The sequence below is a fragment of the Danio rerio genome, chromosome 12, assembly GCF_049306965.1.
Source record: "Danio rerio strain Tuebingen ecotype United States chromosome 12, GRCz12tu, whole genome shotgun sequence".
Classification (NCBI taxonomy): domain Eukaryota; kingdom Metazoa; phylum Chordata; class Actinopteri; order Cypriniformes; family Danionidae; genus Danio; species Danio rerio.
The window spans coordinates 18,994,526-19,021,207 of record NC_133187.1 but is presented as its reverse complement, the minus strand read 5'-3'; the positions used below and the strand labels follow the sequence as shown (position 1 = coordinate 19,021,207).

Below are 26,682 nucleotides of genomic sequence, written 5' to 3'. Positions count from 1 at the left end.
TGTTGACATAAAATGAAATAGCCGTAGAACTATTTGCCAATGCGGATGAATATGTCGTCCGAACGTCATCTTTTTTCAATGGGAAGCCATGATGGAAGTTTGAGAGTGTAACAGGCAGTGGAGCAGTGGAGGATAAGGACAGAACCGGAGGTGTCTCTTACGCCACATTTAAATATCGAGTTTTTCATTTCTTGGTGGAGGCTGTCACATTTTGTTTCATGTGTTGGAACCTGGTCATCGCGGATTGTCGTAGAGTTTAATGGCTTTTATTTTCTAAGGATGTGTAGACGGGCTAGCGCGTTAGCCGTTGAGGCTAGACGGAGCGCGAGCTGAGTGCGAGCGGGGCTCTGACGACCGATCTTCAAGTGGAAGCACCGGAGAGGATTTTCTCTCCGCCTTTCCGCTCAATCACGGCGGCTTCGGTGCGACCAGAGACTTGTCGTGCACTAGAGATTCTGCAGTTCCAGACGTGGGAAGTTGCTTATCTTTTCACCCAGGGCTCGTCTGAGCCGAGGAGGGCATTTTGGAAGCCGGGCCTGTGGTGGTTTGGAGCGAGGCCCTTGATGAGTGAGCCACAGCAGACTCCATTCTAGCTAGCTGGGGGACTGCGAAACGAGCAGAGCATAAAGACGACCGACCGTCCGAAAGCAACAATACTCTCTCTCACACTAAAAACCCTAAAGACTCCTGTCACAGCCATGGCTGCGATCATAAAGGAATTTGTCAGTAGAAATAAAAGGAGATACCAAGAAGACGGGTTCGACTTGGACTTGACATGTATCCTCTTTGATCAATCAAATGTCCCTGTTCTGTCTATTGTGTTGAAACCAGTGTCGGCAATGAAGGTAACGGCTTGCATCTTGTTCCAAATCAAGAAATCTCTGACGTCCCGTCCGAATATAAAAAGCTATGAGCATTTATTTACATTTTTTGCTTTTCCCTTTTTATAGGAACTATTGACTGAGTCCCCGATTGTACATGATGTGATCTAGATCAGTTGGTTTCTGTTCCTGCATCAGCTCAACGCCGTTTAGATTAATGTCAGTTGTTAATTTATCCACGTTATCGAGCCGTCGTTTCATTTATACGGTTATTTTAGGCTTGTCTGCAAGTTACATGTGACGACTACAATATAAGCAACTCCAGTGAGGTCATAAAATGTCATTTTCCTCATTTTACGTAATCTGATCTATCGATTGACCGCTAATCTGCAATCTAACTCCCAAAATGTTTACATTTCAGATCAAGACAGTTTGGGGGTTAATAACAAAAGACGCGTCGCAGGTTTATATAATGCGATGGATTAGATGAAATGCACAAGCAGTGTCACACAAAGAGCATTGCATCAGCTGCTCGCAGAAAATAGATGCTTGCGCTCAACTTGTAGTTTTGATTGACCAAAAAAAAAAAAAAAAACAAGTCCGTTCACACGCAGGCGAACAAAAGGAAATGCTTTAGTATGTGAAATATGCCTTTTTGTAATCGCAGGAAGGGATTCGTGCAGTGCAGCGCTTTATATTAGAAGCGTCATTGACGTTTGTTCCCCCGTTTGTGCAATATGTCAACGTCATTTGACAATTTCAAGCACAGGTATTGTATGCATATACGTTATTTGGCTTGTGATCGTTGCTTTCAGGCAGTAGCTTTATATCCTGGTTGATGAAGTGTTAAAGCACGAGAGGTCTGGTTTTATTTCAGCAGGTTTCAGTGTTATTGAAGATCCTTTTGATGGAGCTTTACCGCCAAGTCTGATGTTTATCTACAGTCCATTGTCCTTTTATATAACTCTTAGCTGTTCTGTAATATAAACTCGCATATAAGATTAATTTATATATAAGAATAATATTTATATATAAGACATTAACAAAGACTAGAAGGATAGATAGAGGGCAGGATCAATACATTCAAGATGAGCAATAAATTCACTTTTCAATAGCATTAAGAGTATGCCATGCCTTTGCATGTTTTGATAATCGTTCAATTTTTAGCATATGCATACATTGAACAAGGTCTAGTGTATTACATGAGCCATCCTGTAAATGAATTGATCGCATGGACATTGATTTGCCCCAGCCTGCTCAGATGGTGTGTGGGTCACTATATTGACCCATTGCATTGCATCATGCAATGCACTTATTGCGTTTAAAACACACTGTCAGGAATAAATTTTAAGAATGACTTCATTCTTTCAGTCCACTTTTGCTATAATGATAAAGCAATGCTATCTATGGCAAAGATCAGTGAGAATACACACTTTTAACTTTACAATTCTTATCACACATCAGAAAGATCGTTAACTAGACATACACATTTAATCTGTCTAAGATCAGTGAGAATATATACTTTTCACTTTACAATTCTTATCATAGATCAGGAACGAATGCAAACTAGACATACACTATCTTTTTTTTACTTTAAAATATGTAAAGTTAGTCTAGATTACACTAAAATCAGTATAGAGAGTTTCAAGATGAAGAAAACTGGCCTTACTAACACTAGACCGCTATTGTTCTTGCATGTACACAGCGCTGAACCAAAAAGGTTTAAATTCAGCATTCTGTTTGATCCCTTTATATCAATAATTGGTTAATTTAGAGTTGTTTTTATTTTAAATTTAAAGAATGTTTGAGCTTTTATGCTAATATACTTTATAGTGTGCCATGAATTAATTGCAATCTTAAATTTCCCATTGATTCCTGTAAGACTTTAACATCTCATTAAAGATAGCTGAGGTTGTGTAGGTAGTAAGTTGGCAGCTCAACAATATAACATGCAGAACTTTGTATTATGTTAGTGATGTAAAGTGAATGGCTCTCCAACTTTGAGTCTCACACTTTTTTGTTTATAACCATATCTGTTGTGGCTAGTGTAGGGTACAATGGTTGCTTCATTCAGTGCAGTTTTCTTTTTTTTTCAGTGTTATGTGTGGAATGTATGTTAAGAGATACAGACTCTTTCATTTGTTGGCAAGAAAGTTATTCTGATTTAAAGTTTGATAGTATTGTGCATATCTTTGAAAGCTAGATAACTTGGGAATGTGTGTTTTGATATTTGGTCTAGCAATTTATATAGGAACGTTTTTGCGTGTTTGATAAGGCGCTTGAATTTACTAAAGTTCTTTGCGTTTCAGACTTTTTGAATCAAATAATCCTTTTGGCCCCTGAACCATTAACAAATAGCATACGCTGCAAGTCTAAAGATAACATTTATGAATATATGAATTTTATTGTTTTATGAGCTGTTCTTTAACATACTCTGCTTTATGTTTTAAGCATTGTTTCAATTCTTGCATAATTGTAAAAGCACTTTTTTTCTGAATTCCGCCAGTTTTAAAAGTTTTATGCCTTTTGAAAGTCCTTCAAAGAATCACACAGTCCCAGAGCTCACACACATGTCGTCAAAATGGTTCTTTTGCTGAAATGTGAAGTTTGCCAGATCAGGAGTGAGAACCGCATTCTGCCACACCATTCGAGAACACAGGAAGTCCAGATGTTTCTTTTTTCATGAGCTTTTTGTCAGAAACCATCATAGTTTAATTGTTGACGATAAATTGTAAGAAAATAAGTTATATTGGCAATATATTTGATACAAAAAGTGATTCTAATAGACGTGTATATTTTAGTTTTCTTACACTATTAAATGAATCATTCTAAGAATTAAAGTCATAACTTGGATTTTTGTACTTTCATACTTTAAAAAAAAAAATGGACATGGATAGAATAGCTTTGCAACTAGTCATTAGTTTATTTTATTTGGTCTTAGATTGTAAATATCTGCATGTGTATGTTAGCCCGAAAGAGTGATGCACTGGTTATGGAAAGGTGAGGAAGGAAAGTGATTCCAGGCTGGGCTGAGGCACAGTGTGATTTATTTAGTGCCCCTGTGTGGCCCTCTGGGTTAGAGGTCTATGCATTGGTCTCTTGCAGCGAGAGCCATCTGTTCTATATTACCCAGAATCCTGTTATCTGAGCTCTCATTGCTCAACTAAAAAGAAAAGCGCTGCTTTAGTGGAAATGCTGAAGTTCTCCGTTGAAACCGAGGCTTGATGTTTGTTGGTTTTCCTGCTCCTTGTGGCGTCATTTGACTGCACTGCATTGTTCACCAACCTTGCCTCAGAGTTTTGGATGCAATTTAAGACAAGCATCCGGTGGACTTTACATGTGTATTCATGTTTAATCAGATGTTATGTAGTTTTGTTTTCCTGTTCATATCAACTTTTCTAGATTTCCTTAACGCTGCTGTACAGACATTTATCCTAACATAATAGCTATGGGTTTCCCTGCTGAAAGACTGGAGGGTGTATATAGAAACAACATAGATGATGTAGTGAGGTAAGTATTCACTTTGTTCTTGCTAGAGATTTTGTCAGGATAACCATTTTGTGTTTGTGTGCCACTTCACATTTACAACCCATGTTGCAACCCCCACCAAAAAAAAAAAAAAAAAAAGCTGCTGTGATATTTACAGCCATGTCGAACTGGACCTGCCAGATAATGTTCCATTCCATTGACTCTTGCTGTTTTATCAGTTTGTGGTAGTTGAGTATTTGTGATGTAAAATGCTGGATAGTAAATATAACTGACTGTGTTGCATAAAAGGGGTCTTTTTTGGTTAAAGTAATATTTTATTTTATCTTTATTTTATGTTTAAAAAAAACATTGTTTTTTTTTTAGCAATTTCGACACCCCATCCCCAAATCAATTCATTTATATGCATGCATTTAGCATATCTTTTAATCCAAAGTGGTTTGTCTTAAGCGGGAATCGTATATCAAAATAGTGTGGGAAATTGTGTTGAATGGAGGCGGATATCTTTATGTTGGTCCAAACCCATTAGACTTTGATTTGTCTTTTAAACGCAAATGAAGGTATTTTATCAGCCCTGAGAAATTTCTGTTTCTCAATTGAAAGTCCTTACCATCCAAGCTTTTACTAATTGTAAAATTTATTAGACCAATTCCAGCGTTATGGATGTGACATTTGCAGTAAAAATTCAAAACATAAGTTCACTGAGAAAGTATATGTTAACATTCTATTGAAATACCTGTTTATATTTTCCAAAGCAACTAACCACAGAGTTATGGGATCATAAAAATATCAATCTGTAAACAACTTTTAGGTTTTCAAATGAGGGAAATAAGCATGTGTTATGGATGTCACCAAAAAGGAGTTTACAGTATGAGACTTGCTTTGTAGAAATTCTCTGAATTAAACTGCACAACCCAAAAGAAACAATGCTAATCTAAAGAATAAAAGTTTTCACATGATTGATTTTATTTTGTTTAACATTTTTGCAATCATGACGAAAAAAAACTTTCATCATGGATGTGACATCTCTCTGGTATGGATGTGACATGTGAAATTGTGGGACTTTGGGAAATCAAATATAATTGTTTGAAAACATTAACAAACATTTTTGAGTATCTTTACGGTAGTGTAAAATACTTGCGTACACAAAAAAAAAAAACAAAGTAAGGGTTTTATTATTTTGGTGAAAACTTTTTTCATTTCAAGGTTGACATTTGCATGTAATTGCTCATTAATTGATTAGGGATATGTATGGCTGTGCGATTTAGCCCGAAAATCTTATCATTTTAACTCTATTACGAATAATGAACAATAATTTATTCCATTACTTGATTTTAAAATAATTAGAGGAAACATACACTATCTACCATCTATTATTATTTATTAAACATCAACGTTAATCACACACACATTTACTGAAACCAACAGGAATATAATAAACTTTTTTCATATTAAAAGTAAATACAAAATATCTCTTCTAAATAAAATAACTCGTCTATAAATCTTCTGTAAACAAATATTTTAATCTAAGAAATATTTTTAATGTAATGGAAAATTTGCCATCTCAGGACATCTCTGGTTCAGCTTCCAACCATCGTCAGTGTAGTGCAAAGTAAGCCTCAAGAATGGGTCCATCATCCTACTTGACCAGAGATCAGATGTGGCTGCAAAAGTATAAATCAGCCTTAACAGAGTGGTGAAACATGATGCCACGTGGTAAGAAAAGTAACTGAAACATTCGTCCTGGAAAAATTAAATCAATTATAGGTTCTGAAAGTCTTTTCGATGAATCGCACCAAACCCTCAGGATAAGTAATCCCAGAGGCTGCATTATTCTTTTTTTAATTCATTTTTTATTTGGAACAAACCAGTCTGATCCTGATGCTAAAATGAGTGTTTGCTGATAATCGATTTAATACCAATTTTTTTTTTATCTGTCTTTATTTAAGCTATCTCATGCTGTTTGTGTTAGAAAATACTGTCGTGAAAAACAATCATCTTTAGTTAAGTCATACAGGATATGTTTAAGTTAAGACATTAAACTGTTTACTGCAGTGTTTTATTAAGACAAGCGTATGTTAAATAGGGCAGAAATAGACTAGTAGACTATGAGTTATCTTTTGCTCTGCAAGTGTATTATATATTAAAGGCTTGAGTTCAGAGCTGCACAAAGCGCTTTTGCACATCCCGTGCACAGAATGATGCGCTTGAAGTAACATCAAGTCACAGCGTGTGGTGCTTCCCATTGTAAAGTTCAAAAGCAAAAAGGGAAGAAATACCAATGCATAGCGTATGATATTTTGCCACAGCCAGAGCCTTTTCTTTTAACCACTTTAAGTTTCAATTTATAGTCTTTTCTACTCATGCATTATCTAACAGACACCTGGTAGCAAGTAACACGAGTTAAAAACCACAATAAACCCCAACAAGATAAAGTACCTTTTATGCAAAACCATAGAACTTTATCTACAAATTAAATACAATAATGAGAACACGCAATGAACACAGATAGAAGTTCACATTAACTTTTTTTCATCTTTACTCCTTTCTGTCGATTCCCAATGCAAAGAATGACAGCATAGTAAAATTGAAAATTGAGTGTTGTAGCTTTGCAGATAATAAAAATTCAAATTTTTGTTTCCAAAACACCTGGTATTTTGTTTTAAAAGCTTTGTTCACAAAAAATTGAAAATTATATCATGAATTACTCTCAAACCACTGAGACCTTCATTCATCTATAGAACTCAAAGATATTTTAAATGAAATCTAAGAGCTTCCTTATCCTCCACAAACAGCAAAGTCCAAGAAAATACCTAAAAACTGAGCATATGCATTATATGCCTCAATCGAAATATTAGCAAGCTTTGAAAATACATTTGTACACGTATAAATTGAAAATAACAACTTTATTGAACATTTTCTTTTTCTCAGTGTCAGTATAGGGCAATTTGTTAGGTCACATCCGTGTACAGTGCCAATAAACATGCACAATATACTGACACTGAGGACAAGAATCTTTGACTAATGTTTTTTTTTTTTTTTTTTTTGTGCACAAAAGGATTCTCATAGCTTGTTAAAATTCTAGTTGAACTGCTGAAGGCATATGGTCTGTTTTGAAGAAATTTTTGGTACCTTTCTGGATTTCAAGGTTTTCTTTTTGAAAGTGGTCAATGGAGCTTGCTGTCAATGCAGGACGAGGGAGCTGTCAGATTTCATATCGTAATTTATATTCCAAAGATGATTGAATGTCTTGGGGGTAGGGTTGAAGGATAAATCAGTTGAGTAGCGATATTGCAATGCATGTATCTGCAATAGTCACATCGCAGGATTGGATTATTTAAAACAAATAAAGATATTATTAAATACTATTATTGTTAAATGGTTTATACATACCATGTTATTTTACATTAAATTGTTAAATTTTTGTACCTGAATACTGCTAGACCCCCCCACACCCCCAAAAAAGGCTCTACTTCTTTCAATATAGCTAAATTGTTCCAGCCTGGCTGCTGTCATTTCTTTGCTTAAATGCCCAAATCTGTGCAGTAGTGATCGTAAGTGGCAGGAGCACAAAACAAAAATCTCACTGAAAGCGCACAGCTAATTTGTATAGCAGCATGTAACTCAATGAATATATTAGAAAAATGAACATCTGAATGTACATAAAATGGCAAGTCCTCTCTGGGAACAAGTGATTAGAAGTGTGATTTGATTTGTTTTGAGTAGAACACTCATCCGATTCAGGACAGATATCCCGCCACCAAGGACACACAATGTTTTGACTTCACTTTTTTTAGGATGTGTGGTGCACATATGCTTTTGAATAATATAAAACAAACTTAACTTATCATATTACATTCTTTAAGGCAGGGTTGCCCAAACTTTTTTTGAGAAAGGGCCAAAAACCAAACTTGTTTGATGCTAATGGGCTGAATGTAAATAGAATCGCCTTGGGTAATTTAAAAATGTATTTAAAAGAATTAAATATTACTAGAAAACATTGCTTTATATTAAATAATACAGTATAATTTTTTTACATTTTATAATGAAGTTACTACCGTAAAAACTACTAATTTATAACAGAATTGAGTTACAGTAGTTTTTGCCTTGATTTGCTTACTGATGTCTTCGGCTTAGTCCTTATGTACATTTTAATTATTTGAGTTTAATTAGCTTTTTTGTAGCTCAGCAATAAAACAACCCTCTCCATCACTTTACCCTCTTCCAAGATGGGATGGTGAGCCAAATCAAATGTTACAATGGGCCAACTTTGGCCCGCAGGCCCTACTTTGGGCATCTCCGATTTAAGGCAAGCACTTCTTGCACATGCATGCTGTTGCAGGCATATACTCAACACATATCGGCAAGGCATATTAGCGTGATTTTTTCAAATGTACATTTTGAGACATAGTTGACCAATGCTGATGATGTTCCATTTCCTGTAATATTGTGGATCCCTAAAAGTAATGGTGTAAAATAAAATTTTGTTTAAAAGAAATTGTATTGTTACATCCATAGCTAACTTTTAAAAGCAAATCAGTTTTAATCTTCTGAAGAGACATGAAGTTATAAATTAAGGATTTTATTAACATATAACAATTGATCATCTGACATATGTTGTAAATATTGTAAACTTGACTCTCAATTGTACTTGATTGACGTGAGAATTAATGAGGCTTGGTCTCATGTCCCACTAGCACATTTGATCTTCCATATGAACCAGTAAGGTGTTAATCAGTATTTGTAAGTGAATAAAAACCTAAATGAAATCTGTCCATCAAGTCCATTTCAGGAGACTTGCTTTAAAGCACTTGATTCGGATTGATTACATTTAAGCATAACTATTTTGAAGGACTTTCAATGAAAGAACAGAAATCCAGTTCCATTAAAATACCTTCATTTGTTTTTTTTTGTTTTTTTGTTGAGCTTTTGTTGGATGAACTATTCCTTTAATTAAAATCTATAACATGCTTTTGTTCTATCTTGTTTTGCAGGTTTCTTGATTCAAAGCATAAAGATCATTACAAGATATATAACCTGTAAGTGTGTTTCAAAAACTTCAGTTCTGTGATATCGGTTTTGTAAATGGGTTTCATCAAACTGCTTTTACTGCTAGAATGTTCTGAAAGCTGCAATCATGTTCACTTGAAGATTAAGGCGGCTGTTTGATCGTTGTGAATGGAGGGCTTTGTCATTGCACATAGATCCCTTACTTAACTCCGATTGTTCTGTTGGTTTTGGCATTGGTGCAAAGTTCTAAGCAGAAAAGTATTATGTTGAACTTGTGTACTTATCTGCTTTACTTTGTGTTGTTTAGATGTGCAGAAAGACATTACGATACTGCCAAATTTAACTGCAGAGGTAAGAGGCTTGGATTGCATAAATGTCAGTTTTTGTGTGGTAACGTTGATGGTCTCTCAATGATCTCTTTATTTATCTTTTGCAGTTGCACAGTATCCATTTGAGGATCACAATCCTCCTCAGCTAGAGCTCATTAAACCTTTCTGTGAAGATTTGGATAAATGGCTCAGTGAAAATGACAATCATGTGGCTGCCATTCACTGCAAAGCTGGAAAGGGAAGAACGGGTGTCATGATTTGTGCGTACTTGTTACACCGAGGCAAATTCAAAAAAGCACAAGAGGCTCTGGACTTCTACGATGAAGTTAGGACCAGAGACAAGAAGGTGAGAAATATATATGAACATATTTCTGCTTTGCATTTTGTTTTTAAAAAAGTTGATATGCAGATTTTGTATACAAATGTGAAGCCCAAAATAGTTTCAGATTTTGATTAGCTAGCGCAGTGTTCCCCAACCCCGATGGACGGTACCTGTCTGTGGATTAATTGGTATCCACACAACAAAAATCATTAATTTTCTGTTTTATTTATTATCTGAGTCTGAGTAAATTATTATTATTATTATTATTGTTATTGTTATTATTATTATTTTTAAATATTATTATTTGTTATTCTGAAAAATCTTTTATTTAGAAAAATTACCTCTGTTACATCTTGGTCGCTTGGTCACAAATTTAATTCACAAGCTACCAAAAAAAAAAAAAACAGACGTTTCTTTGTGAATGGGAAAAGGTCCAGTGAAGGACCGACAAACTGCAAAGGAGTGGATCCACAAGCTATTCGTCAACAAATTAGGGTAATCCAGCATGTCTTTGCAAGAAGATCAGCTGCTAGAGATTGCAAATGATGGTGGCTTTTTTTTATTTTTAATTTAATTTTTTTTTAAATACGCATGCAAGTTCATAATTTCCTGTCGAGGCATGCAGCGCAAACGGCGTTGCGCTTGTGCTTTTCAGGCGCACCCGGTTGAAAACATTTTTCAGAATGCCATGTCAACGCCAAGTCACGTGAACAATCAGCTTCATACTTGAATTCATACGTAATATACACATCTCGTTTGACTAACTATATTATATACAAACACAGAGCCCCCAAACCCTGCTGTGCTTTTAAATTTTCTACCTTAATATAACTTATATCAGTATTGCAGCAATGTTTTGTTAACTTGTCATCCTCTGAGAAAATGTTTGTTCATCTAGCAATCTATGAAGAACTAAAACCCACCCCTGGTATCCATTAAAATTAGTCACACTTTATTTTGATGGTCTGCTTGTTGAATTTGTTTCATTGCATCTACATGCTAACTAATTCTCATTAGATTATAAGTAGACTGTTAGGGTTAGTGTAAGTTAACATGTACTTAGTAGTCAGTTACGTTTCTGTTAAAGGAGCATATTAACATATATTAAGCAGACTGTCTACTAGGGGTGTAACGATTTATCGTTGTACGATTTATTGCGATGCAAAAATGTCACAATATGCATCGTGGCGTTATGACGATTTGATTACGATATGACGTCTGTTTTCTCTTATTAGTTGAGCTGTTTGCACGTGAGCTACGTTCCACCTGCTGTCGCACGTGAGTTCAGATTGCAGCAGCAGTAATGTTAGCAGACCAAGATGAGTGGAGCTGAAATATGGCCAATCCTCTCAAAATCAGACGTCTGGCAACATTTCAGTTGTACAGTCATTGCTTTAGACTCGTCCGCTTTTTGACACGTTTACTGGGTCAAACATCCTAAGTTTTGAAGTCTTCACAGTGATTTACATACTTTGCACAGCGACATGAATACCTCCTAATGGTGTTGAAAGAGTCACATACTGTATTTATAGGGTACAATTCACCCTAAAATATCATTCTGTCTTCATATAATGTTCCCGCCGCAAAATCACACGACGTGAGCTTACCGTGAGCTGTTACTACAGAGGGCGGACTTTGATAGACGCGCGCGTATGGCAAGCCGTTTTAGCATTTAAACCATTGTTCTGAATATCCATAAAACTCAACTAACTGTAAAACATATTTTACTGGACTGTCCTGCTTTTACTGATTCCAGAAGGACTTTTCATGAAATGAACTCTTTCAAGGACATTTTTGACAAAGTGAAACCAGAAAAGATTTTAGAATTTTTATCATGTATTAACACAAAAAATCTTTTTTAATTTAGGTTTTATTTTGTTTGTTAATTTTAAAATTGTATATTTATTGTTGAAAGCCTTGGTTGCTGACATGGCACTAAATAAAAAATACATTACATTACATGACTATCCATAAATATATTTAGAGAGATCTCTAATTATATTTTGACTAGTCATAATTATAATTCAACTAGCCAGAATGACAATTAGAGATATCTGCAATTACAATTGTACTAGTACGAAATCAGATTGGAGATATCTGCAAATATATTATGACTAGTCATATTCCTCCATTGACTTCCATTGAAAAATATTTGCAGATGTCTCTAAATGAGTTTTGACTAGTCACAATTGTAATTAGAGATATCTCTAAATGAATTTAATCAAATATGAATAAAATATATTTATGGATAATCAGAACAAAGGTTTAAATGCTAAAACGGCTTGCCATACGCGCGCGTCTGCTTCAGTGAACAGAACCTGCAGGTTGTAACTAACAGGTAATAAGTAGTAAACAACATTCAGTTTGTGGATCAGAGTGATCATTTAGGAGCCACGTGGGAAGTATGAACAGCACTTAGAAGTGGAAATGAAACCGAAAACGCACACATTATTTAAACAATCATATCGCATTTTAGAGTTATGATTACGATGAGCATTAAGCCTTTTGAGTACAGAGGTACACAAAAATGCACGTCAACATGATATACTTGATAGCGTCGACCCCAGCGACGCCGAAGAAATAGTAAACCTGCCTGAACTGCTGAAAAGGGCCACGACTATACTGTGTAATGAAAAGACGGCCACCCTGTCACTCAACATGCCCAACATGAAAACAGCCATCCATAAAAACCTCTCAGACAGATACACATAAGTTCAGGATTATCTTATAGAACTGCTGATTACCTGGAAATGTGGATTTTTTTTTTTTTTTTGCACACACAAAAAAACGCAAGTGACCAAGAAAAGCCTTAAGCTCTTACTGTTAAATTCAATTTAATAGAAAGCTTATTTTTTTTTGCACCTTTACTTAAATTGTTCCTTAATTTTGTCTCTGTCATTTCAATAATATTTTTTAAGAAGTTTTTAAATTGTTTTATTTTCCAGAGACAGTCCTGTTTAATTTATTTTCTTAAAGAAGGTTCAGTTTAACAAGTTGAAACAAAAGTAATACATAAAAAATAGTTTACTTGGTAAAATTGGCATTTCAGTTTAATTTTCAATTTTTATTCCAAATATCGTGATACATAACGTAACATAATTGTGAACATTATATCGTGATACACATCGTAGCTAGCCTATAACATACAACGTATCCTCAAAGTACATGTGAAATAAGATTTTACAATGTTTATTGTGCTTGAACGTGGTTTTCTTTAGGTGAACAATTAATTTATGCAAGTTAATCCACAAAAAAAATGTTTTGTTAATCTTTTATCAAATTTTGATTATTTGCTTTTATGTTTGGAGTGGCAGTCCTTCTCTGATGTCAGTTTCACTGCTTCAGCCATGATAGTTTTAAGGCCTCTCTTAGCATTAGTTTGTCATGAGGGTATAGTGCGCAAAAAGAAAGCCTATATATTTAGTTTTAGCCATTGTTCGTATACATTTTTGGGGGGGATAGATTTTCACGTGTATAATTTAACAATTTTTTAATAAGTTTGAAACCACGTCATCACGCTTATCTGAGTTCAGATTTCTGTAGTCGTGATGTCAGAATTATTGAGGGCAGCTGGCTCCCTCTGTATACCCTGTGGGTTTTGATAGTTTTCTTTAATTGTTAATGTTTTTTTATGAACAAAACAAAGTCTGTGGTTAACAATTTAATACATTGACTTGTTGTCCTGCATTGTAAACTGCACACAATCTACAGTGATGATTCTTAATTCATAACAAAAACTAATTACTACAAGTGAACCTAACTGCATCAAAAGTCATGCAATGTTACAACAAACCTTATTTAAACATACATTTTTAAACTGGAAAATTAGTCTTAGTACTTTAAAGTTACAGGGCTCTATGAGGCAAAGCACTCCAATCCCATTATGCTTGATGAGTTACATAATCAGATTACAAAGCCATAGAAAAAGGTTGATGTACAGATGTTGAGTTTATTTATAGAAACAACAATCTTAGTAAAATTTCATTTGCAGCACTTCATGGCCATGCACAGACACAACATAGCTTTTTGCCCATGAATTTATTTATTTTTTCCTGTTTGATCAATGAAGATTTCTTTGCTCAACCACGAGCGATTTATTTTTAACTAGGATATCTGCCTTTAAACAGTTTTCTATATACTGTCAGATATCAACCTCATCAAGAAATGCGATATTTTCTTATGTAACACAAGTGCTGTCCCCTTTAATGAAAATGCTGCAAATCACTCAAATAAATCTGGTGGTGTTGAGGCTATAAAGATGTGTGCATTAATTGTTTGCTTTTTTGCAGGGAGTGACTATTCCCAGTCAGAGGCGATATGTATACTACTATAGCTACCTTCTGAGGAATAAGCTGGAGTACAAACCTGTGGCCTTGCTCTTTCACAAGATGGTGTTTGAGACAGTGCCTATGTTCAGTGGAGGGACCTGCAGTAAGTGAACTATCTCTCTCTCTTCTCAATTTATTTTTTTGATACTGTTATTTTTGTTGTGTATTGTCCATGTTGAGTGAAGAGATTATAAATGCTCTGGTGAGAGAAGGTATTACTGTTTACACCTGGTATGAGCTTGCGTCTGTGCCAACAATGTTAACTACTTTTTCACCTAAATAGGTCATTTGGAGGCTAATTGGTTGTAGTTGTTTACAGTAAAAATAAATATTTGTACAGAACTATTTTTTTCTCAAGTTTTTTAGATATTTTCTGTTTAAATACTGTTTTTAAAAACACTGTGAGTGTAGCATTAGGTATATTAAAGTATCTTATTGGGTGCAACAGAACTGGCTCTTATGCTGCGTTCACACCAGACGCGAAACGCGCGTCAAGCGTGAGTGATTTACATGTTAAGTCAATGCAAACACGCGAATAGACATCCTGCAGCGTGATACGCACGAATGGCGCGGCGCGAATGACACAAATTGCATGAATGGCGCGGGGCGAATTGAGCATTTTTGCGCGTTTGTTGCGCTTAACGAGCGTTTCGCGCGAATCTCTATTTCGAAAATCTGAACTTTAGCGTACAATTGCGCCGCGTTTAACCAATCAGAAGCCTGCTCGTGTGGGGGCGTGATTGTGACGTAGAACCTGTTGTCGGTGTTCCGAGGGAAATCCTCCAGCCTTCACCGACAACAGTTCATCAAACTCGGCTTGGCTCAGTCAGAAGCACCGCTGAAAGCCTCTGTCATCCAGGTTAAGTTTATGAGTTTATGAGCTCACAGAGCTGGATGCACCTCTGAAAGAAGGTAGTGGACTCAGACACGACCCTAAACGTATCGACGCTGTTTTTCAGTCTTCATAAAGCACATAAACACTGTTATTTTCTTCATAAAATCCATGTTAGCCATTTAGCTATGAAGCTAGAGTCTTCGGGCAGACAGAAGCCCTGCCCATCACACGAATCCGTGTCTGTTCTGATATGAATTTGACACACGAATGAAGCGGGGTTTGACGCACGTATGAAGCGAGTAAACTCAAATGTTCACGCGGCTATTTATGCGCGAATATCGCGTTTTATCCGCGCATTCCGCATCTGGTGTGAACACAGCATTAGAAGCATTGTACAGAGACATGAGTTCAAACATCAACAAGTATGTTTTTGTTAATCAAATTCAACACTTCACATGCTTTGTTGCCTTACAGTTCATGTGCAATGAAAATTTGCAGTGTTGATTCTACTAGCGCACATTCTAATTCTTTTGGTCAACAATTAATCTGTGCAAGTTAATCCACTGAGAAAAAAATATTTCTTGGTAAATTTCAATCGAAGTCTGACTTTGTGTTTGGAGTGGTGGACTTTCTGTTGACATCGGGGTATGATGCACAAAAAGAATGCCTCACTCCTACTTTATTACGTTACAGCCAAAAGTAAATCAACATACTGAAATAAGTCTTAGCAACATCCAGTTCATGCTGACTTTTGACATTTGTAACAATATTTTATTTTGCATATTTGACTTGACAATTGAAGATCCCCAATATTAAAATACACAGCCATCTGGTATCTTTACCTGACCAATGCTGCATGTTTCTAATAAAAAAACCTAAAAGATGCTGCTTTTTTTTTATAGTAACAGTAGATGGGTTTCCATCACTCTGTTTATTCACATTTTTTAAGTATTGCATGAGAAACAAGTGATGGAAGCACCATGTTTTGAATAAAAATTCCTTAATTCACCAAATTTCCACCAATTAAGGTGGTTAAAGACCATGATATGCATGCCTTGTTTACTGTTGGTTACTAGGTTACTAATTCTACAGCCAGCCACTCTGGAAATTTCATGGAAACTACTTAATTTACATGTGACATTTTTTTTGTAACCTACAAGATTGGCTTCACATTACCATGAAAACCTGGCTTGTCAAACTACAATAATGCAGCTGTAAATTGCTAAATGGAAATGATTATTCATTAGATGTTTTCAGATATTAACATCATGGAGTTTTTAAACAGCTTGATTAAAATTTGCATTGTGAGAAACGCTTTTTAAATAAGCGACAGTCAGGATTTTAGAAATTATTCTAATACGCTATAAAATAAATATTTAGAAGCGCTAACTACGCACCAAAAAACAAACCAACGTTTTGGTCAACATTTTCTATTATTTTTGCCTGTATTTTACTGTTACACGCTTGTTCTTGTCATTTAATATAGTAATACCAGGTGTACACACATGCATCTTGCTCACCACTGTAACTGTGCCAAGTGACTGCTTTAACACATCACTGGCAGCTTTTTGTGGCTTTTCTTTCTGCTTCACATGCTGTAAATTCTGCTCTACAAGTTCAAACTACTTTTTTTCTATGCACCTACTCAAACTCAGTCCTAGCGGGTCGGTGTCCTGCAGAGTTTAGCAGCCAAGCCCAATTAGACACACCTGAGCTAGCTAATCAAGCTCTTACTAGGCATTCTATAAACTTCCAGGCAGGTATGTTAAGCTAAACTATGCAGGTCATCGGCCCCGCAGGACCAAGTTTGGGCATCCCTGATCTAATCTTCATCTAGTCGAACCCAATGTACTTCCTGGACTAGTATGTGTGATTTAGCTGTAACCTTGTCCTGTTAAAAAAACAAAAACAAAAAAAAGTGTCAGGAATGTAAAAGATTTGAGGCTTATCTGCTCCCAGAGGGCTGATTCTTTACCTGGAGTGTGAGTTCGTCCAGTGGCACTGTAGCACTGCATTCATGTCGCTGTTTCTGACTGTACCTCCTCCAGGCTCTTTTCTGAACTCTGGCCAAGCCTGTTGTACGCAGTCCAGACAGAATGGTGCACACAGTGCTAAAATTGAACATTCATTAAATGTTTAAGAAAAAAAGGGCATTTCCAAGTTTAAAATGGTGTTTATCACCCTGTAATAAAATAAACAATAAGACTGCAACATGGTTTAGCCTGATGATTGTCTGCTTCACATCATTTCCATCTCTGCTAGTGTTGCAAGTTTGATGCGCTTGTGTGCATTTGAAAATGTTAAATAATCAATTTTTAAACATCTTCCCAGATGTATAACTGGGATGGTTTCTAAATTCTTTAGTCACAAAAGTATTTCTAAAAAGGTTTCTTGAAGTTGACGCTAAAATAAAAGCTTCAAGGTTTAATGTCTGAAAGCAAACAAACATAAATATTGGTTTTGAAATTGTGCTGTTGCACCTAAATATTATAGAAGTGATTTTTTTTTTAACTGAATTAACAAAATTACTGAAATAATAAACAAGGGAAAAACACAAAAACAGATAGACCAATATAGGCAATTAGTTGTTTACCCAAATTTGTTCCGGCTGGTTTTGATTGGGGGGAAATATGTGCACAAACTTACATGGGGGGTGTGCTAATAACTTATTTAACTTAAAAGTAAAAATGTTAGTTTTAGGTCATGAACGCATCATAAAATAATGCTTGAGTGAACCTTCTATGTAAAATCTGTACTTTATCGTTCGTTTTATTTTTGTACTTCAATGTCTGTAATGTCCCGTGTGTGATTTTTAGAGTGTAACTTGTGGCTAAAGGGCTTCCCAATGGTGTTGCAGTTACGGCTTCCTTCATAGTGTGTTTGATGGCCATTAATATTTCAGTTCAGCTCTGTGTATGTGGTTGTGTTCTGTTTAAACCTTACTTCCCCTCATAGTGCTTCTGCTCTGGCCAGGCCACTGGACAGTCTTTAATCTCCTTCTTTTTCTCCAAGGGGATTCTGCTGTAAAAAGCAAGAGTGAGCAGATTCCACATGGGTTCAGAAAAACCAATTGGCATTGGGGTAACATCAGCTTTTTCTAAAATGTTTTTCACTTTCAGTTCTGTTAGATTAGTCAGTGTTGCTGTTTAGATTGTATTTGCCATGTACAAGTAAAATCCTCGAGTGCCACTTTTGGGTGGTCGTTTGTAATGCCCCATTCGAGGCAGGCGAGAAGAGTGGTCTTGGGTCAGCGGTCCACAGAATTAGGCTCTTCAGCATTTTAATGTTGTCTTTTCTGCATCAATATTTCATCTGTTTCCACCCACTTCTTTTTTCCCCCTCTATGCTTCTCTTTTGTTTCACATTAACAGTTATTCATAAGCTCACAGTTGTTTGTTGCACATAGCCGGAACAGCAATTACACATCACTTTATTTTGCAGATCCTCAGTTTGTGGTGTACCAGCTGAAGGTGAAAATTCACACCTCAAACCCAGCGCACACAAGAAGAGAGGAGAAGTACATGTTCTTCGAATTTCCTCAACCACTGCCTGTGTGTGGGGACATCAAGGTGGAGTTCTTCCACAAACAAAACAAGATGATGAAGAAGGTATGAGTTCGTTCTAAACAGCCTAGTGTGTACTTGCAGATCTTTATTGCTTTTCATTACAGCATCTTTTAGCTGTAATGCTAAGAGGGAGGACATTTAATTTTTCTTTAATCAGATTTATATCTATTTACTTATTATTTAGTATATATAACATTTTATTTTATATGATAGGTTTTTCATATTCAAATTAAATGATACAAAGGAAGTTTTAAATGCAATTTATTATTTAATTGAAGCTTGAAGCAAAGATAATTCATTTTTTTATCGCAAATGAATAAAAAATCTGGAATTAATGCCAAAACTGTGTTATATGGGGTTGGGTGTAGAGGTCTGCACAGGACTGGTTTTATTGTCCCACTCGCCACCAGGTTTTATTCTGCTCCTGATCGTTCCTGCTGTATATTCGGTCTTTGTTCTAGAGCTGCCTGTTTAGAATGTTTATTTTTTTATTTATTTATTTATTTTTTTTACCCGACCCAACTGTTTCCACAAAATTTAGATCTGGTTTTCAAAATCTCACATTCAAATTGTGGATTACCAAAAGAGAGAGATAACAGATAAAACTGTAGGTTGTGCAAGGATTGTAGGTTTTGTTTGCCCCTTTGCCGCATATGACAGTTGGAAGTAACATTCGCCGGCCGCACACATTCACATGTTGTTTAAAATTAAACTATTCAGATGGCACACTGTGGCATGGCAGAAATATGAACAGTGTCCTGAGTTGTAGACGGGCGCCATGGACAGCTGTTGACTTGCAGCGCTGGTGTGCGTATCCTAATAGAACTCTGTTTAAAATTCTGAAATGCATGGCACTACGTGGCGTACCGCATCCGGTGTGATCCCCTTGACTGCTGAAGTGTAAAATTTTGAGGTATTCTCATATCGCATTAAGGGTAATTATTTTTTTCATTTGCGTCTATGATACATGAAAAAAACTCCCATATATCAGACTTGCCTGATGTGGGTTTTCAGAACAGTAAACTGACCATTTTCTAAAGCAAGCTGAATGTCCTTTTTAGGACAGCACATTTTCACTTTGCTCTGCCACGGTAAAGCTCGGCCCAGAGGACCGCTATGCAGATGATGCGCACACACGGACTGCGAATAAAATGCATGTGCATAAAGCACTGGTCATGCTTTCATCATGTTTAACAGTCGTGAGCACTGGCCAAACTGGTGCTCAATAAAAATGAGGAAATCACAGATATGTTATTCCGAAATAATGTCAGGACTCAGGAGCACTATATTGTTAGACCTCCTGCTCCCGTTCAAATTGCACGCAAGTTTACGACCGCTGCCGTGACTTTACAGACTTCTAGTTGGGTGGTATATTACTATTATGTATCGACTAAATGCTTTGAACTCAGTGGACATCAACCACACACTGTCTGAGGGTTATTTATTCTAGAATGTGTCCTATTATGATATTTGCAATTTCAACTTTCTTGCATAACGTATAATTTTGCTGATCAAGCATTACAAATATTAAAAGCAAAGTCACTCCAAATGTATTTTTCTCTCATTAAGCACCATTTCTGAACTTCCTTAGGTGCCTCATTTGTAGTCCTTGTAGCTTCCTTTTAGGAACTTCTACTGTTTCAAAGAACTAATATACGGACATATACAGTATGTAAAAACTTCCCTAAATGTTTACATTCAGTGACATGACCAAAATATTGGGACTGTTTGTCTGTTGTGTGTGTTTTACAAAATCTTGTATTCAAATACTCAAACGACAGGCTGGCTTTTTGTTCAAATATGGTTTGTTTACTCTGAAAACTTGGGATGCACTGAAATGAAAATTCTGGATGTATTTGGCCGAAAACTGAAACTGCTTTGTTGTAATTGTGAATCATTTTACAAAAAATATAAAGTAATTTTACAAGACTTTATAAACTCAAACCTTTCAATTTTACTGATTAGAAAAAGATTTTGTTATCAGTGAAGGATTCAAGAAAAGTATATATTTTTTTCACTGTTGCCAGGACAGCACAGTTACACTTGCAAGCAGCAGAAGCTAATATACTATCTAGAAAGATCCTGCATATGCCCTTACTTTCCATGCTATTAAAATGAATGGGTTTCATAGTGCAGCTGTTTCTGTGTCTGGTGTGAAAGCTGCTACAGGCTGTGCAGTAACTATGGCTGGAGGGAAAGTAAAACCAGTATACTGAACTCTGCTGGGCAGTGTGATAAAGGACGGCCTTTTTTCAGCTAATATTTTAGCCAATTTTGTCAGCATAAAATTTGAAGCATTCCTACTGAAAGAAATCCACCAGGAGTTTAACCTAACAAGGCTTAAAATTGCAGGTTTTCAGTTAATTTTTTACTTTTGTTACCAAAACACAAGCTATAAAAGCTCTGCCATCTTGAAAGGTGGTGGGGAGGTATAGCTCACTTGCATTTAAAGTAACGAGCTTAGCTGTTGCTTCCACCCAAATAAGAGGCATTTATGTCAAGGTACATGATTCATGAGTAGTTTTTGTTTTCTATATACATCTGAGATATCTTTAATTGTTTGCACATGATAGTATACATACCTCCGTGTACTTGTATCACTAAACATCTCAATAATAGCTGTTGTTGACTTCTTTTGTTTGTTTTTAAAGGAGAAAATGTTCCACTTCTGGGTGAACACCTTTTTCATCCCTGGGTCAGAGGAGAGCACAGAGAAAGTGGAAAATGGAGGTTTAGTGAAGGACCTGGATGGAATACAAACAGCAGAGAGAGGAGAGAATGACAAAGACTATTTAATTCTTACTTTAAGTAAGACGGATTTGGATAAAGCGAACAAGGATAAAGCCAACAGATACTTCTCTCCCAATTTTAAAGTAAGTAGGCAATGGGATGATATCCGTTTTCAATGTGCTACTGTCCCTAAGGAATATGTAACAATTGTAAAAACATGTTTTTTAAGACAACAGTATCTTCAGCAGAAACAATATCCAAAGACGCCATATAAAATTGTAAAGAAATCTGTGTTTTTGAAACTAATGAAGACAGCAGAAGTCTTTAGCTATGTTTCCATCCAATTATTTTTATGCACATTTTGCCTATGCGCATAAAAAACGGTTGATGGAAACGCCATGATGCACATAAATTTTGAAAATGCGCATAAAAAAAGTATAAACTACCATGAAAACACTTTTACCGAGCAAATTTCAGTATGTGCATTAAAAAAAGGTCATGGGATTTTGTGATGAGAGATCATGTGATGATGAAAATGTGTGTGAATGGACAAACCAGTTGCCTGAGCACATTGTAAAACATCTGACACGTTGTTTTGTTCATTCTAAAATGCCTTACTGTTTAAGTATTAGTGTTATTATATTATTAATGACCTCCAGAATCGTCAGAGCGTCAGGATTGCTTTTTGAGGCGCAAGTCATTTATTAGATGAAGAAAAGATTCACGCAGCTTCTCCTACTGCAGCAAATTCAGTTTTTACTGTTGATATTTGGCGCCAGTTAATCAGCAAGTGACGATTTTGTTTGCTTTGACTCGTTGGATGGAAACACTGCTTTATTCACACGTCTTTTATGTGGTAATCCAGTTTTGTGCATAGGTCACCCGCATTTTTGAATGGAACCATATCTAATCATTGATTTGAATTATTTAGCCTGACTTGTTTAGCTACTGTTCCAAAATCTTTTAAATGTTTTTTAAAATAAAATATATTGTGCTCAAAGGGGACATTTTTGTTTTGTTTTTATCCAAACATTTAAAAAGAACTGTCAAACAGATTTTTTTTTTTAATCCAAGATTATCATAGTGTCAGAATCTTATACTGGCCCATGCTTAATGTAAAGCACATTCAGATGTGTGTTTAACTGTGCTAAAAGACTCATCCAGTTCAAATCTCCAAATATACTGCTGTTCATTTGGATTAAAATGTGCTCTGTTTTTCTTTTAGGTTAAAATGTTTTTTACGAAAACAGTGGAGGAACCATCCAACTCAGAGGCCAGCACTTCTACTTCTGTAACCCCGGATGTTAGCGATAATGAACCGGACCATTATCGTTATTCGGACACAACAGACTCAGACCCTGAAAATGAACAGTACGATGAAGAACAGATTACTAAAGTTTGAAATATTTTTATGGGAAGAAAAAAGTAAACATGCGTAACAGAGTTGTATAAAGGAGAAAACTTGAATATGAACTCAAAGCAAGTACTTTTTTTTTTTTTTTTTTCACCCCTGTTATTTCTTTCTTTATTTTTTTCCAACCTCCCCTCAATGCAGAACTAGAACACATCACAAATGCCACCAGTTTACGGACAAAAATGCTGACTTGTTTTGGTTCATTCCCCCCCTCCCTCTCCATGAAGTATCGACACTGATGTTCCTTGAGAAAACAGCGTCAGTAGCTATTATGTAAATACATGTTCACGGCGTAACACAAAAAAGGAAGCCTAGTGAGGATGGGAGATTGTTTATGGGAGAAATCGAGTGAAGATCGAAATTTGCTGCTCCATCAACCTGTTTGAACCGAGGCCAGTGCTTTAATCAGCGTTCATTCCCCATGTCTGTTCTTCTCTAGTCTCTACCTACTGTGAAACTCTCCTCATGCTGCTGGAAGGCCACCATGTGTCAGTCGGGCACTGGAAACTGCACCTTTCACCTTTTGTTTTTAATTCTGCTTTCATCATTATTACCACTGCTAGTGTGGAGGTGATAATGCTTCCTCTAAATCCATGACTTCATGGCAGAAATCGCTCCACCGTGTATTCTTACTTTTTTATGCAAATATACACTCAACAGGGAAACCCGTGTTGCAATAATGTTGATCGTGTGCATGTTATTGGAATCCGTTTCCATGTTGTCCAATAAATAGTATACATTGTTTTTCTTAAAAGAGGTTTCTAAAGTCTTTTACAATTCGGGTTTGGGAAGAAAACAAATTGGTGTCACTTTTTCTTCTGCAGATGGGATTTTAATCTCTAAACATACCCCTGAGTGGCTCTTCATTTTTTAAAATTCCTGTTTCCCCTATAAAAATATTCATGGTTTGAGCTCTCAGTAGTGTCATAAAATCATAAAAGGATTATTTTATGGGACACTGATCAATGCGAGGGCTCCACATGGCCACGGTTCACAGGTCAGATCAGGTGTACAGCATTTTACTGCATGTAAACATGGAGAAAAGCCCTTTTCTGAATGTATCAACCTTGGATGCAAGTTTCAGTTTGATTTGAGCGACATTCACATGGTTTTTCCCTTCTTCCCGGCTGCGTTAGACATCAGATCTTTGGCTTCCCTATAACATCTTTGTAGCCTTATTGTGCATGATCGAATCAAATCTGGATCATTTGTCCAGCAATGGTGCTTGCACACTCACGGTGTAGAGAACAGTCAAACAACCTTATGGTGCAAGCGTTCAATCGTGCTGCAGTGCGCGTCCTTACTGTTGGAAGCAGTTAAACCAACAATCCGGTGTCTATCACTCGCTGGAGTTCATTTTTAGATGCTTTTTTTTCCTTGTTCTTGAACAGTCTTCATTCCCTTTGGAATGAGCATAGTGCAGCTACGGATTTTACACAAAGTCTTGTGCTTGCTTCAGAAATATTAAAGCCCTATATATGAGAATATTTAAATGTATAATTTTCTTTTAAGCATGCCAAATCTTTTTTAACACCTGGCTTACGTGGTCAGAGCAAAAAACAAAAAATACAAAAAAAAAAAAAAAACTTTCTCAGTCTCTTGGGCAAGAATCTTCACTGAGGGTAGTGAGTAAGCTGCCTTTCTCGTACTGTTAACATTCAGGCTTCACTCTGTTCACCAGCCCACTGCACCGTACATCTCGCCTTCCTTTCGAGAAAACAAACGCGTTTCCCTGACATGAGGAGGAGACTCAGCCTTCCTTCTTGAGATTGTACACTAACCAATCCAGGAACAAAAGCAAGCCTATTATGGATTCTCATATTTTGTTTACATTTTATCACATCACTGAAAACCTGCCAAAATTAAGCTTGATTTAGATTTTTTATTAACTTTGTGTTGAGAGGAGGAGGCAGGGCCCACGGGAGGTATTCTTCGCCTTACTTGAAGTTGACAATGCTTACTCTTCTACTGCTTTCATACCTACCATTCTGCCCAAGCACTGACTTATTTAAAGCTACTATAATAGAGCAACATATTGTACTAGACATTTGCACTGTTACAGGTCTTTGCAGGGTTTCAGTCAGTGGTCCACAGTATTTTTTTTTTTCTTTTCTTTTTGCTTTTGTTCCCCCCCCCCCCTCTCTCTCTGTAAATGCTTTTACAGCAATCAATGTAGGAGAATATAGGTGAAATGAAAATACATTAATATTATCTGTGCATCCTAATAGAATCAAATATGTTTTTATAGACTGAATATTTTGTTTTTGTTTCTTTTTTAAGAAAACACAAAATAGAAAAAAAAAAGAATAAAGCGACTATTTATGAAAGTATTCGTTCACATTCTGGCCCTCTGCTACTCCTAAATGTACGATGATTTCTTTTGGATGCTTAGCGGTTTAATGCGTGACTATATTTAAAGGGATTGTTCACCCACAACGTTATTTACTCACCTTTTATATCATCTTAACATGATATTTAAACCGTTTTGTCAATAGCGTCCAAAAATGCACTTTGTTGTTGGACCTTATTGACTTTTATTCTACTTTAGTTTGTCATTTACACATACAGATTCAGAATGACGTAAGGGTGAGTACATGACCGAATGTTCTTCTCTTTTTAACCCCCAAACCAATTGACAATTTAGCCACAGTACCTTTAAATGCAAACCCTCAGACGTCCCGTCCGTGGCATGGCTGTGTGGAGCTCACAGGCAGCATGAAAAATAAATTTTCAGCTTTAATGAAAAACAAAACGTCTTCAAAGGTGCCAGTGTGTATATGTCTCACGTCACTCTTTCTTAGCTGATTTGTGCAATATGTTGTTTATGATGCCTGTGGTTGCCACAAAGTGCCTCTCGTTTACAGTTGAAGAGAAAGTACTGGCTTTAAAAACTGTCGCAGGACGTCTTGTCACGCGTGCGGATGGATGGATGGGGTGGTACTGTGCACTAAATCGTCCCGCTAGACTTGAAAGAAGGGGGCCCTTTGGACGTCAGCCATGCTTCATTAGAAACCATTCTCTTCCCCAGAGGGTTTTCTTTTACGTTCACATAATATAAACACGGTTTATCTTTGGTCTCTTAAGAAAACAGCCTTACTCTGTTTCAGCCTGTTCAGATACTATTGTGCTGTGCAACAGTTGCTCTGTGTGTAATGCCTATGCACTGAGAATACACAAACCAACCATGTATGAAATATTGTACAGGTAATCATGTTGCTCATACAAATCACATGTTTGTTTGTAATTGTATGTGTAAACTGCCCTTTATCTTAGTGTTATAAACTCCACATAAAATCCAATAAAGTCTCATTCTTGTCAGTGTTTGACAGCATTTAACTTGTGCAGTTTGCTGTATTTGTTTCATCTTTTAAAGGGATGGTTCCACCAAATATTCAAATGTGCTCACCATCATGTGGTTGCAAACTTTTATTATTGTTCTTTATTCTGTTGAACACTATAAAGACCAGGGTTGGGCAAAAATACATTGAAATATTAATTTTAAAAAAATCTTTATTTTAGCTGTATCAAAATAAGCAGTCTCAACGTGTATCAAATTAAAGTACAGTATTTTGGATTAAAAAAAATATATACTACCAAACACTTTTACAAAGCAGCATGACACAAATCTTCCATCAATCCCTTCCCCATTAAACTGTCCTGAAGTAAACAATGTTTGATGGCAAATATGGCCAGTAAAATTGCCATCATCTCTGTACATTGATTATTCAACCTCTTGATATTTAAAAGGGTGTTAAAGAGTAAAATTTTTGTTCACAAAAATTTTTTTTTTTGAATTTCTTTTGCTGCTATTGAACTCAATACTTAATGTGAAAACTGTATT

The 26,682-nt window shown here is 36.1% G+C and overlaps 1 protein-coding gene across 6 annotated transcripts; it reads left to right on the top strand.

The window, feature by feature from the left end:
- Positions 1-75: 75 nt before the first annotated feature.
- ptenb (phosphatase and tensin homolog B) lies at positions 76-26,177 on the top strand. Of its 6 annotated transcripts, none has more exons than NM_001423688.1 (10): positions 76-777; positions 4,247-4,331; positions 9,302-9,346; positions 9,625-9,668; positions 9,754-9,992; positions 14,258-14,399; positions 18,144-18,212; positions 18,573-18,739; positions 21,349-21,570; positions 22,653-26,177. In NM_001423688.1, the coding sequence occupies exons 1-10, from the start codon at positions 699-701 to the stop codon at positions 22,827-22,829; spliced, it is 1,269 nt and encodes a 422-aa protein (NP_001410617.1). In that variant the 5' UTR covers positions 76-698; the 3' UTR covers positions 22,830-26,177. The 6 variants fall into 6 exon arrangements, with proteins under 6 accessions (NP_001410617.1, NP_001001822.1, XP_073773555.1 ...); XM_073917454.1 differs by having other exon boundaries at positions 102-845; positions 4,224-4,331; positions 22,653-23,595; XM_073917455.1 differs by lacking the exon at positions 76-777 and adding an exon at positions 1,317-1,590 and having other exon boundaries at positions 4,224-4,331; positions 22,653-23,595.
- The last annotated feature ends 505 nt before the right edge of the window (positions 26,178-26,682 follow it).